This window comes from Takifugu flavidus, chromosome 4 (genome assembly GCF_003711565.1).
Source record: "Takifugu flavidus isolate HTHZ2018 chromosome 4, ASM371156v2, whole genome shotgun sequence".
In the NCBI taxonomy this organism is placed as follows: domain Eukaryota; kingdom Metazoa; phylum Chordata; class Actinopteri; order Tetraodontiformes; family Tetraodontidae; genus Takifugu; species Takifugu flavidus.
The window spans coordinates 10,512,592-10,525,764 of record NC_079523.1 but is presented as its reverse complement, the minus strand read 5'-3'; the positions used below and the strand labels follow the sequence as shown (position 1 = coordinate 10,525,764).

The 13,173-nt window shown below is 50.0% G+C and overlaps 1 protein-coding gene across 2 annotated transcripts in view; it reads right to left on the bottom strand.

The window, feature by feature from the left end:
* srgap3 (SLIT-ROBO Rho GTPase activating protein 3) overlaps positions 1 to 13,173 on the bottom strand; it is a 30,935-nt gene that overhangs the window by 4,865 nt on the left and 12,897 nt on the right. Inside the window, exons 3-17 of one of the 2 annotated variants that reach the window (XM_057029757.1) lie at positions 12,420 to 12,582; positions 10,689 to 10,751; positions 8,519 to 8,704; positions 7,785 to 7,913; positions 6,221 to 6,442; positions 6,051 to 6,152; positions 5,222 to 5,419; positions 5,058 to 5,142; positions 3,534 to 3,561; positions 3,070 to 3,172; positions 2,448 to 2,508; positions 1,783 to 1,860; positions 1,564 to 1,698; positions 1,082 to 1,187; positions 72 to 299 (exon numbers count right to left, since the gene is read on the bottom strand). In XM_057029757.1, the coding sequence (XP_056885737.1) occupies positions 72 to 299; positions 1,082 to 1,187; positions 1,564 to 1,698; positions 1,783 to 1,860; positions 2,448 to 2,508; positions 3,070 to 3,172; positions 3,534 to 3,561; positions 5,058 to 5,142; positions 5,222 to 5,419; positions 6,051 to 6,152; positions 6,221 to 6,442; positions 7,785 to 7,913; positions 8,519 to 8,704; positions 10,689 to 10,751; positions 12,420 to 12,582 (1,887 nt within the window). Of the gene's footprint in view, positions 1 to 71; positions 300 to 1,081; positions 1,188 to 1,563; positions 1,699 to 1,782; positions 1,861 to 2,447; positions 2,509 to 2,714; positions 2,746 to 3,069; positions 3,173 to 3,533; positions 3,562 to 5,057; positions 5,143 to 5,221; positions 5,420 to 6,050; positions 6,153 to 6,220; positions 6,443 to 7,784; positions 7,914 to 8,518; positions 8,705 to 10,688; positions 10,752 to 12,419; positions 12,583 to 13,173 lie in introns of both variants that reach the window. The other variant, XM_057029758.1, reaches the window with a different exon arrangement.

Genomic DNA, 13,173 nt, shown 5'->3' with positions numbered 1-13,173 from the left:
AACTGTGCACATTAGGCTCCCTCCCCCCCCCCCGCCCCACATCCGTACGCTCCTGGTTCCCTCTCACTCACCAGTACTCCTCCCCCCCAGTCATGCACTTCTCATAGACTGGGCCGTCCAGCTCCCGCTGACTGGGGAAAATAACTTCGTTGTGGACGATGATGGTCTTGATGACCTCATTCACGTGCGCCTGGCACGCTACCGGATCCTGGCCATCCGGGATGGGCATCAAGGTCGGACCGAAGCAGATCGCCAAATTGTAGGAATCCATCATGTTTTCATCACTATACTGGGAGAGACTGGTGACGGGAAGAAGAGGGAGGGAAGATTTTATTGATTTCAGGTAGAAATGGGAATATTAATAATTGCATTTGCATTGTGAGTTGCCTGGAGAAGAAATGGATTTGAGTACCACATTAAACAGTGTATTTATGCTGAGGAGGCTGGAAAACAAGTTTATGTTTATTTAACAAGGAAATATTTTGGGTGGCATTTCCTCCCTCAAGCATTTACTGCTCCAGCATCATTGCTTGAAATGACAGGAAACCCTATCAGCACAGAGACGGACGGACGGACGGACGGATTTAGGGCAGTCAAAAGGTAAAACGGTAAATAAAAATATACGTAAGATTCCATAAAAAGACTAAACATATAGGAAATAAACTGACACAGGCTACATTCTCTCTGCATAGGTATCATCAAGGGCAGAAGAAGGCAGGTCCACCAGATGGACGGCGTGCACTAAACAAGAGGCTGGAGCCCGCGGTGTAAACAGATTTCTACCCAAAAGCACGAGTCAACCAAAACAGCACAAACGGCTTTTTGTTCCTACATCATCAAAAATAACACTCTTGATAATCTAACGCTTCAAGAGTGCAAAAGTAGCTGACAATGAGTCCTTGCACATTAGTCACTTAACCCCCCCCCCCCCCCCCGCTGGAAAAGGCATCCTGCAGTGACGGGATTTAAGAACTGCCGTTAAAGGGAAAGCCAGCAAACGGATCGCTGCGACATCTGCTTCATGGAGATAACTGCATTACCCCGTAAGAATAAGGAGGGGGGGGGGGGGGGGGGAACTCACTGGTTGAGGAATGCGAATAGGTATCTCATGACGATGATGACGGTGTGAGGTAGGGTCGCCACGATTTGCTGGATGTGATGTGCCCGCTCGGCGCCAGACTCCAGCTCTGAAACACAGAGGAGGGCGGGGTGTGTCGACAGATTCACACCGAGCCGACACAAGAACATATAGTGTGGTGCTGTTTGACGGGGGACGCCCCCCCTCTGTGTCTCCCCAGACCCGGGAGGCACTTGAAGTGATCAGACCATTACTGTAGAAACAGCAGGGGAATAATTCTGTGGTGAAGCTGCGCAGCAACGTAACGCAGCCCCCACTTACTGGTAAAAGGCCTCAGTGAGCCTGTGATGGCTTCCATGTGCTGCTCTTGTATGTGTTTCCACATCAGGAGAAGCGGAATATTTAACAATGCGCAAGGTGTGTTTTCTCTCCCAGAATCCCAGCGCCGTGGCGCTTTTGGATTATTTTTGCTGCCTGTGACTCACTGATGGTGGAGATGAAATCCAGGAAACACTCCTTTGGGAAGAGGGGGTTCTCCAGGCCCCTGAAGTAGAGCTTGAGCACCCCGGCCACCGAGTTGATGTCGTGCTCGTTCTGATCGTCGATCAGAGGATCTTCGCCTGAGGAACAGTCAGAATCGACCATCGGCGTGACGAAAACTTGGCTTCTCCTCAAAAGCGGGACGGCGGCGGCGTCGGACTCACCTCTCTCAAATGAGTTTTTAATGTCGTTGACTTCCACCTGCGATCCCGGCACGCGGAAAATGCCCTGCTGCTGCAGGCCTGAAGGAGAAACAGACAGACGTTCAGGCGTTCAGGGCCACGGCCGCCATTATCGCCATACGGCCAAGCCGGCTCCAAACGGGCCCGCTGAACACACATAGCACATTGCAGGAAATGTAATCTAGTAATAAAAGGGAGATGCTCTTTTTTTCCTGCGAGAGGGCCCCTCTGCGAGGCTGCAGCATGTGGTTTCAGTTAGAGCGCTCCTAATCAGTTTTCTGGAGTTTCATTAGGTCCAGATCTGCGAGAGAGGCCTGCAGGCTACAGCAACGAGCTGAAGACAGATGTGACGGCAGACAGGGAGGAGCTATAAAGAGCGTGTGTGTGTGTGTGTGTGTGTTTGGGGGGGCTTGAACTGACCAAACAATGACCAACGGGACTTTGAAAACTCTCTGTGTGTGATCAGTTTAATGAGGTTGTCAAATGACTGCGGGCGGCCGAGCGCCTCAGAGCCGGGGTAGACCAGGGAGCAGGGCGGCCTGCACGCGCCCCGGGCTATTTGTGGAAAACAGATTGCTTTGTGCAACGGCCGCTGTCGTTTCTACGGGCAACTGATGGAGTTTTCGGGACCTTTCACTCAGACCTACCATACAGGTTGATGTATCTGACACAGCTTTCAACAACAAGTGGAATGGGCTGACCCGAATCCTGGGGGGAAAAAACACAAAAGTGGAATAAAGGTAACACCCAGAAGGTATTTAAGGCACAAATTTGTCTTTTAAGGAGAGGGGACTTCAGGCCAAGATGCATCCAGATACCCTGTATACACTTCTAAATCAAACCCACTGAATACATGTGCATTTGTCCCATTTTGAGAGTTGAAACACTTTCATACGCTTCAACTACAGAGGTACCTGGATGCGGGTACGGGCATTACGTCTTCCTCTGGGATAGAAAGCAGCAAGCCACGAAGCAGCGGAGGGAGAAAGAGAAGCAAAAAGTTAGAGGAGTTGAGGAGGCGCGAGCAAAGGCGACGCACGGGGGCTGGGCAAAAGGGAAGCTACAGAGGCGCAGTGGAGGGTTGGATGCAGCGGGGGACGGAGCAGACCCACTGCAGCAGCACCAGCGGAGCCAGGCTACGCAGGAGAGAGATTAAAGGTTAAACGAGACCACTTTAATTAGTAGTTGGGGGGGGGGGGGGGAGAGTTGAAACGGGCGAGAGAGAGCGAGAGAGAGAGAGATATACGCCATCACCACCAGCCTGGGTACCTGGATGAAGTTCTCCATGTTGCCGTTAAACAGCCTATGGTTATACATGGAGCGGGGTCTAGGCTTCCGCATTTTCTGTGGTTTAGGGGGGAGGGAGGGGGGCCTGGGAAACGGTGGACAAAGGGAAGAAACGCATGGTATAACTGTAGGAACTGATCAACCAAAGCTCGAGGGGCAAAACAAGCATCGATGTGACGAGAAAAGGCCAATTTCAGTGGGAGGGTTTTGGAGATGGTTGGAGGTGGTCGCTCTCCTGAACCAATCAGAACGCGTGTCAACAGATTATGCAGGAAGAGTCTCGTGTGTATTAGACATGAGAGCCATTTCTAACTTTCTAACAGCAAATACTAATAATAACAACAATAACAATAACAGTAATAATAATAACATGACACCTGTGACACACTGTTTAATCCTATTTTAAAAAATTGTACCAAACTCAGGATTCTCAAAGGACACCGTACCTTGTCGTTCCACACTCGGCCCGTTCCCCTGCGGAGAACAAACAGAGCACAAGAGGGAACGCGTTATCTTTGTGGTGCTCATTATACGGACCCCAATGTCCTCCATCACAGAGGGGCTTTAATGAGAGACAACACGGCCACAGACGGAGCGGCGAGCGGCGCCGCTAACTCCATTCATTTGACAAAACCATTGAACGACCCTGCTCAATCCTCGAGGGACCCGGAGAGGCCGAAGACTGGGGGGGTGGCAGCTGTGGGGGTCTGTCCTGGTGGGGAGGGAGGGGTCCATCAGTGGGGACACTGTGTGATGTCTCCTGGTTCACTGAGTCTTTTGTTGTGGGCTCTCAGCAACGTCAGCGGACAGAGCAGTTTATTTTTAAAGAACGACGCTAACACGCACCCTCCGTGCTTCCAAAAACACGATACTCTTTGAATTATTTGGCCAGATGGGACGAGATCTATGGAGCGTTCACGTGAGGACACAGCAGCACATTTTCCAGATGTGTGACTGACAGCGAAAAAAGATCACATTGACTTTTTCCTAAAAAAAAATGAAAAAAAAACAAACAAAAAATCAAGCCTGTTATGGAAAACAAGAGCTGGCAGGCGTCACGGGACCATCTTGTCTGGCATTTCATTTTTATTAATACATGCGGCAAGATGTAAACACCATGTGGCACTCGCCAGCATCATCGCGCTCCCTCGGACGCCCTCGCGATGGGCCGCGGACGCAGACGCGCTGTGCCCGCGTGTCAGAGTAACGAGCTAATGAGTGCGATGCAACCGTGATTGATCACCTGAATAATTTAAACATGGGTGGTACCTGGAGACGCCATATGCTGCGCTCTCGCTCTCTCAGCTGCTCCGCCATTAACATATAATCAGACCGATAGCATGGTAATGACAGTGTGTGCGGGACTGCAGAGTGGCCAGGGAAACCCTAAAGACCCGGCACAGGTCCGCACGCAAAATCATTTCTCAAACATGTAATAATCAAAATATGCACATGAAAAGGGATGAAGGCCTCAGCTGCCTGTGCCTGATGAACGGCCATTTTTATTAGCCAAAGCGGCAGTGCAGCAGCTGCAGGGACGGGGCTGCATCTGTGGCTGCTGATTGATTGAGGCATAAAAGGTTCATGGCTGAGGTGACAAGGGAACCCTGGTAGTACCGGGGGTGGGGGGGGGGGGGGGCAATGTCCACACAAGCCTGATAGCCTTACTTTAGCTTTGAGTCGGTTCTGAAAAGTAATTCTTACCTAATGGGTACGAAAGTGGAGGCGTTCTGCTTTGTTGGGGCACATTTCCGTTTGAGCGACCCCCTTCCCGACACACACACACACACACACACACACACACACACACACACACACATCTATCTTTGGCATTTCCCTTACATGAGTTAGTCTGGCTGCTTATTAGATAAGAACTGCGCCCTTTGACCCAGGAGGTATCGATTTTGCAGCGCTGAAATGGGAATCTGCAAGTCATAACCGTGGCTCACCGAAGAGAAAAGACAGCTCACCTTCACCCAGCGTCTGTTTCAATAAATCATGCTTGGCCTGCAGCTTAATAATGAGGTTGCTGCCGTTCAGGTACTCCTTGAATTTCTATGAAGAAAACGAGCCAAACAAATTAGCATTAGCATAGCTTGTTTTGGTGAAGTGAAAATGATCAAACGCGACTCGCCGAGAAGTAGAAGGTTTCCGTCTCCTGTTGGTTCGACCTCCTCTTGGCGACATTCAGTTTGCTCATGTACGACTCGGAGGCCACGGATTTAATGGACTCGGTGGAGCGGCTGTGTTGGAAGGCATCCGATACGTCAAAGTCCTCCACCGTCAGCATGTCCTGCAGCGTCTGCATGGTGGCATCCAAGGTCTTCCTCACCTGTACCCATGACAAACGACATCTTATTCACATTTTGTTTCAAAACGGGGCTTGATAAATGGAAGTATCGGCATCTTCAAGGGCAGGACTGAGGGCTTTACTGCAGGAAACCCTCACAGAGAAACGGAATTTGTAAAAGGAAATGAGCATTTATCACACTGGAAATGACACCAAACAGCATTTGAGTGTCACTCCGGCACGAACGCAGCAATAACCTCAGAAAGACATATTGTCTGTGAAATTCCAAACAGAGGCTCTTTGTCTGGCGCTGAGATTGATATGTCTAATTTCCAGCGATGGTGCGGCTCGTACATTTTCCTCCAGGCACGGGAGGCAGCCCGAGACACTGGCACCGATGATTTTAACGGGTCCTGTTTATTACCACCTCCATTTGTGTCCCCTAATGAGAAAGTTCCTTCTTTAGACTAATTTCCTCCTTTAAAGGGAAATATTGGCATTGTGACAGTGTAAATATATTCCTGGCTCCCGCAGAGAAGGGTCACGTTTGGGGTAATTGCAATGAGAACAGATGGTGATGTGGCCCTCCTCCCGGCTCTGGGGAAAATGAGACAGAGCCGTCTGTATTTTATGGCGGGGAGGGGGCCGGACGCCGGGCATCATCAATCCTTACCTCCTCGTTCTCGATCTTTAGCGTGGCCAAGCGAGACTGCAGCTGGTGGTAGCGCATCAGGAGCTCGGTCTGGACCGGCTGCTGGGCGCTAACCTGGCACACCTGAGGGGACACGTGGGTAAGAACCGATGGACGAGAACAGAAAAGACACAAATATCCAGGTTCCTCACCTCGTCCCCCATGTGCGGCAGGTAATCAAATCGCATCGGAGGGCAGAACACCTGGTTATGCATATCCATGATCTTGTGTTTGTCGTTGCGGGAGTCCAGGTTGTCCACGGCGTTCTCTATGATATCCAGTCCCTCGTGGCGTGACGTCTCTAAGTTGTACTCTGCCGACAGGTACGTCCTGAAGGTGCGCGCTAAGCTAGCGTGGTAGCCCATGTCGCAACACTGGGAGGATTTTTTTTTTTTCCAAAAAAAACAAAGGATGCTTTTTAAATGAAACGTTCGCTCGGTGGTTTCAGATTCCTGCTGCTGAGTTCACCGCACAACAAAAGCTTGTAAAGCGCCAACACGCTGATAAACATTCAAGCTCCGCTGTGAAACAGTGTTTGCCGACTCACATGGCCCTACTAGAATGCTGTGCAACATCTGTTGTGTATTACATTATTAAAATATGATTGCTTTCCTCGAAACAGTGCGCAGTGGCGGCGTTTGCCTTGCTAACAATCCAGTTCTAATGGAGCATCAGATTCAGCTGAAGGAACTGCGCTTTAATCTGATTAGCTCGCACGACGTCCGTACACGATTTCCGTCGCGTTGAGGCTACTTTTCCAAAGTAGATCCCAGTTCACTCCCTGACACAGCTTACCTTTTCAAAACTAAATGTAGTGTTCGCAGATTTACGGGAGCTTGCACGGTAGGATGCGAGGGATAATTACAGTGCCTTATCACACAGAGCTGTATGAAGGAACCTAATTAGATAGAAGACGGTGGCGAAGCGGTTCAAAGGGACCCGGAGGCAGCCGGCAGCTCTGCGACTCACTGAGTAAATGCTCTTTAACACTCTTTAGCTGTCGCTCCACTCTGGCGCACAGGCCTCAGAGCAGCACTCAAAGTGGCTAAATACACCAAAGCCTGAAGGGAACCACCACGCACGTTTCTAGAGGGATTCATATTTGGAGGAGCAGAAGCTGCGATGGGAGCGGTTCAGGATAACTCTCTTAAACTTGCGAGGTTTTTGTGGCGCAGCAGCCCGGAGGACATGTTTGCTGTTGGACGCGCTGCAGAATTTATGATCTAATCCACACTATAAACTTCACTTTTGGTTTTAATGTTTTATCCCTCTGACATTTACTGACCCATCCATCCATCAGACGCAGTTGTAAAATCAACTCACATCATGTTTCAGTTACGCTGACAGATATATTCTGTCAGAGCTGAGCTGACCCCCCCCCACCCCTTCCTTAGTGTAAACATCTGGTTTGGCCTGATGTGCAGAGGGACGCCGTTGTACTCCGACATTACAGGAGTCGGGATGACACGAAAGCATTCAGTTTAAATACAGAGGCTGTTTGATGGGGGGGGGGCGGGATTCAACAATGTAGAGGAGGTTTGATTTGGCAAAAGTCACATGCAGAGAATCTTGACGGACGGCGGCAAGCAACCAGCCGAGCGGCTGAGAGGTGGGACGAGACACGGGAACAGATGGCGAGCGCAGCATCGGCCATGAGGAACAATCCTAAACTGGTGACTGCAAACCAAGGTGGGGTGGGGGGGGGGGCATACTCACATCGATCATATCAGAGACGTCGTGAATGTAGTACTTCGCCACCACTGCGTTGGTCGCCGCCAGGTTCAACAGGTAGTCGTTCCGGGCTTTCGTGCACTTCAGCTTGTTCTCCGAATACTTGGCCTGTCTCTGGAGGGGGGAAGGGGGACACGGAAAAGACGAGGTTTGGAACCATGGAAGATGACTGAGCGAACCTGGGGGAGTGGGCCCCAGAGAGGACCATTCCTGTCCATCAGATCTTGTGTCCCTCAGCGTGTATTAAGACCCTGTTTCAGTCTTCTTGCTTTACCGGGAACAGAAAACTGGCAGCAAACTGGCTCCCTGCCTTCGCAACACCGGACGGGGGGAAAGTGCGACCGAATTTCTGCTCCATTCTTATTGGCAGAGGTTTTGCTCAGCTCGCAGATGGAGGCGTTTCGTTTAGAAGCTTCGGAATCAGAAACGCATGGAAGCACCTGAAGCACGGCGCTGCTTCAGAGGCGCCCAGGTTCACGCCGCTGGCAAATCATGCGAATTTGGGTGTTTGCTGAGTGCTGATATGGCTGACAGCCCGCAATATGGTCGTGAGAGTCTCCTGAGATTACAGAGCTGTCTGCTCCGCTCGCTCCAGTAAATCCAACAAATACAACCGTTTACAGACGGTTCTGTTCTGAGGAGCCGATATTCGTGAACATCACCCGGGTCGCCATGCCAACGAGGACTAAAGGAGAGTGAACGCCGACGCTGGACCTCACCTTCTCTTTCATCTTCTCGATTTTTCTGACGAAGCCTCGCCTCGGCTGGCGGTCGTCGTGACGCAGCAGGTTGACGTTGAGGTCTCCGGACTTGCTGAACTGCTTCTCCTCCTGCTTCTCGGCGTCCTTCAGCTTGCTCTCTGCGCTGATGCTCTCGGTGTGGTACATGTGGTATGTCTTCATCACCTGACCCACAGAGACGGTAACAGATGAAGGAGTAACCGGGTAAAAAACGCTCAGAACATCCAAGGCCACCATTGATCTGCCCTTTAATGGCGGTCTGATGGATGGAAACAGCGGGCCACTGCATTAATTGCATCATGTCAATTCCGCTTTGACCTCTCATCACTGTGCCCCCCCCTCCAGGCTGCGAGGACAGAAAAACCTTTCTAGACGAAAAAGAACCGTCGTGACTCCGGCTTAATTCATGCCACATGCCCGTGGAGGAAGGCTCTCCCCTCGGAAGCCCGTCCTTTAAAAAGCCTTGTTAAAACGGTGTCCAGATGTGAGCTTCGTCCTCAAACAGCTGCAGGATTTCAACTTTAAACTCGAACACCTCGAGACGTCAGACAGTCCGCTTACAGTAAACAGTCATCTATAGCGCTTGTGGACTTATGAGTTCCTCTTATCAGCGTGTTTTGGGACATCTCACGTCTGCGAGGAATGGCCACTTGCGTCTCGTTACTGGCACTTGCGTGCAAATGCCTCCAGCAGCGAGGTCCAAACGTGCAGAATGAAATCTACTCATTTTCAGTAGAGCAATGCTAACGCTTACCTGCGGCTAATGACACAAGCGAGTTAGCACGAATGAGCTCGGCAAGCTCGGCCGAATCTTCTGTCAACAGCCTCGGGAATTTTACCACCAGATCCGGATCGGGGAGTCTGAAGTTATGACAGAAACCCGACACTGACCCGGCGGTTTCACTTCTCAGCCAGACTTTCACGCATGTGACTAACCTCAATTTGTCGGGTTTGACCCCGACTGCTGACCTCTGCTGCATGCGGGCGCAGGTAATCCAGAACATGATGATTTATTCATGTGATACGGAATGACGTTGAAAGAGGCCCAACGTTGTTTTGTTCCAGGAGTTCAGTTATTAACGTTCCGTTATTAATTTGGACTTTTGCTGTGAAGCTGTGAAGTTTTGATATTGGCAAACGAACGTATGAGACTGAAGAGCAGACCTCAGACAGGGCGGTGGATCCCACTGATAAGATAAGCCGAAGCGTCATTGATCCTGGTGGGGATATTAAGCCAGTGTAGCAGGAAATTAAAGGGTTCGGTGACAGCAAAACGGAATCTCGCTCAGAGATACGTGGCTAAAACTAATACTCCTGCAGCAGTGTAATAACATTAGGAGATTAGCGCCAGGCAACAGGCTCGCAGGTCCTGCTGAACTCTCACTGACAACTCGGAGGCAACAGTCGCAGCAGAAGAACATATATAGAACATATGCATCTCAATCCCAAACAGGGGGGTCATGGCAACTTGTGATTGACCCAAATTCATCCCGTGAGCTCCCGGTTTGATTGTGTGCTGGCTTCAGGAACAGACCAGACCCCAAAAGGGCGTTACATTGTTTCCATGTGAGCTTTGGTATTTCAGCTCCCATGATCCTCAGCACATATTTATTCAGAACAAGATTACATGTCAACATTTGAATGAGACGCCGTCAGCCAGACAGATGCTTCTGCCAGCGAAATGGGAACAAAGCTGATGAGTCCAGCACGTGGCAACGCCGCTCGGTCTCTCGTTTAACGCTAAATCCACCACGCTGCTCCGTAAACGTGGGGATCCTAGGTTGCATTTGAGGGCCTGTTTTTCAGAAGTGTGGACATGTGGGTGAGGTTTTCAGCGGATACACTCGTGATTCTCATTTTCTCTAGGTGACTCTGCTTTAATTCAGCGCCCAGTTGTACAGATGGCTCCAGCGGGGAGGCGTGCCAGCTCTGCCCGTTGCTATCAGATTGCTCAGATGAGTCTCTTGTTGGTTCCAGTCAGACAGGAAGTCCACTTTGGGGCAGTAGAGCCCCTTCATACAAGAGCTATTCCTCCTGGTGTAGTCCTCAGACGGTATATAAAGGCCGTTATCTGTGATTTGATCTGTGAATTTACACATTGACGAGCGTTGCTGAGACGAGGTGTGGAGGAGCGATCCGTGGTACTTACAGTGTACAGCTCGTTTGTGACTTTCACCAGCTCCTCGTGCATCTGGATCCCGATTTCCTTACTCTAGAACACAAAGACACAGAGCGTGAGAAGGCAGATAACCGGAAAACTGGGTCCTTCACACATATTTTTCCACGTCGCATCACATCAAAGTTCTTCCCCCGGGCGGAAGATTCAGAGAGCAGAGCTTTAACCGCACCAGTGAGGTGGTACTGACACCGTTGCTCTGACGGATCACACTTCTGTACATACTTGAGTGAATGAAACACCACCACGATGAAAATATGGAGGAGCAGCCATCTTTTTCTACTGTTGTTGAAGCCGCGGCCATGATGTCACTCTAAAATGTGCTGCTAATGATGACAGAACAGATGCAAACGTGTGTCTGGCAGGTGGGGAAGGAGCGAAATCAAATAAAGAGAACACCGAGGCGTCCGCTTGGCGTCGATTTACCCTTAAAACAAAGCTGGAGTCTGTTGTATTAACGCTTTCTCCCTATCTGGAGAACGGGAATTATGCCCTGATCGAGCAGCCAGCTGAATGTGGGAAATGAGGATCCTCCAGCTGGTGAACGGCGTCCGCGTGCATCAGTGGCTCCGATGTGAGAGCCAGGGTGAGCGTTCAATGATGCAACGCAGTGTAAGAAGTAGGAATATATATTCTGAAATATTTACAGACTTTATTTCCCCTGAGTAAAAAACAAAACAACCCTGTAATAAATATATTCTCCAAATCTAAAGACAAGTTCAACTAAACTGATGATGGCGTGTTTCATGATGGTGAACCAATTTCTGCGTCTTCAGTCATCAGTTGCGTTTCAGTTCTTAACCTTTGCGGGGTGACCGGGGGGGGTGGTAATGGCTGGTGTGTGACAAAGCCGCCGGACTGAACGTTCGCACACTTGCAATCACACCTACACAACCACAAGAACAGAGGGTGTCGATTCTGTGGAGTCGAACCCAGGACTTCTGTTGTGCAACAGTGCAAACCGCTGCAACACAATGGTGATTTTACGGGCAGTTGATGCCGCTTTGACTCTGCTTCATTTACATGGAATAATGTAAAGAGCTTCATCGTGTCCCAACAGTCAGAGCAGCCGAAACCTGAAATATGAAGTAAGCTCCACAAGTGCAGAGGAATGCATCTGTTTATAGCCCCAACACACACACCCTAGTCCTTCTATCTTTGTGAAGACATTTATAGACATGCATTCCACGGCTCCACACCCAAATCATCACAGCTAAATGTCTAACCTGAACCCCTCACCTTATCCTAATTCTAACACCCACCTTAAAACCCATGTCTTAACCCTCAGAACCCTTCAATGTATGTTGTAGAATGCATATTTTGGTACTCAATATGCAGCACAAGTACAAGAACACACACACAAACGAACACACAGAGTATGGTTCACCTACAGGAAGACCTGCAAGGTGAAAATAGGTCCTGGTGTTTGGATAAGACCTCAGTCATCTCTGCTATGTGCTGACAGTCAACCAATCATCGGGGCTGCAGGGTGTTGGACCAGTCTCAGGCTCTGGAGTCTCAGCTTTACCTTAGCCAGAGCTGTGAGACTCTTCTGGAGGCCAAACTCTACTCCACACCTTCCGCCCCCACAAACTCACACGTGAGCAGTTCTACAGTCGACATTACGTTGTGATTGTGGAGCTCTTTTGAGGTCTATCCTCCATCTTCTACACAGTAATGGAGGAGAAAGGTGATCTTGCTGACCTTCTTAAAGAGGCGGATGACGTCCTCGCCGATTTGCGCCAGGCGTACAATGACATTGTTGGTGTAGATGTCGCCGAGGGTGGCGTGGTCCCGGCTCTCCCGCCTCGCCTGGGTCAGCACCAGATACCAGCAGTTTACAGAGGACAGCAGGTGTTGGTCTTTCCTGAGGAACATAAGAAAAAAACATGAGGAAAGAAGAAGTGGGGAAGAACATTTTCCAAGCAGGAGACAAAAGACTTCATATTTACATTTGTTTAAGGTGCTGCTGACCAGAATCTTTGTTGTGATGCTGCAAACTGCCTCTCCTAACAAATGAGAGCCTGAAGTGCACACGGATACACACGCACACGTGCGGGCGCATACACACACTCATCTGGATGCTATCTGAGCATTAATCAATCAGCCCCAGAGAGGAGACAAAGAGAGAGAAAGGAAAATGAGGCGGTGGGGCAGCCAGAGCAGGGTGGGGGATGAGGTTTCAGCATGGAGCCAAAGATGAGATGAGCCAAGATCAAAGGGGCCCCCTTTTCCAGAGTGGGCATAATGGTCATCACATCTAATACATTTGATCCATTATTCCTTCCCTGCGTCCTTGAACGCATCAGGCAGCGGCAGCGACATCCGCGCACAGTGTTAAATAGCACGTCACGCGAAGCAAACTTCACCTCTGCGGTTATTATCGGGCCACTCATCTCAGGAGTTGACTGGCTGATTTTATCCTGAGCTACTCCGAAAAGAAAATCGATCTCAACAC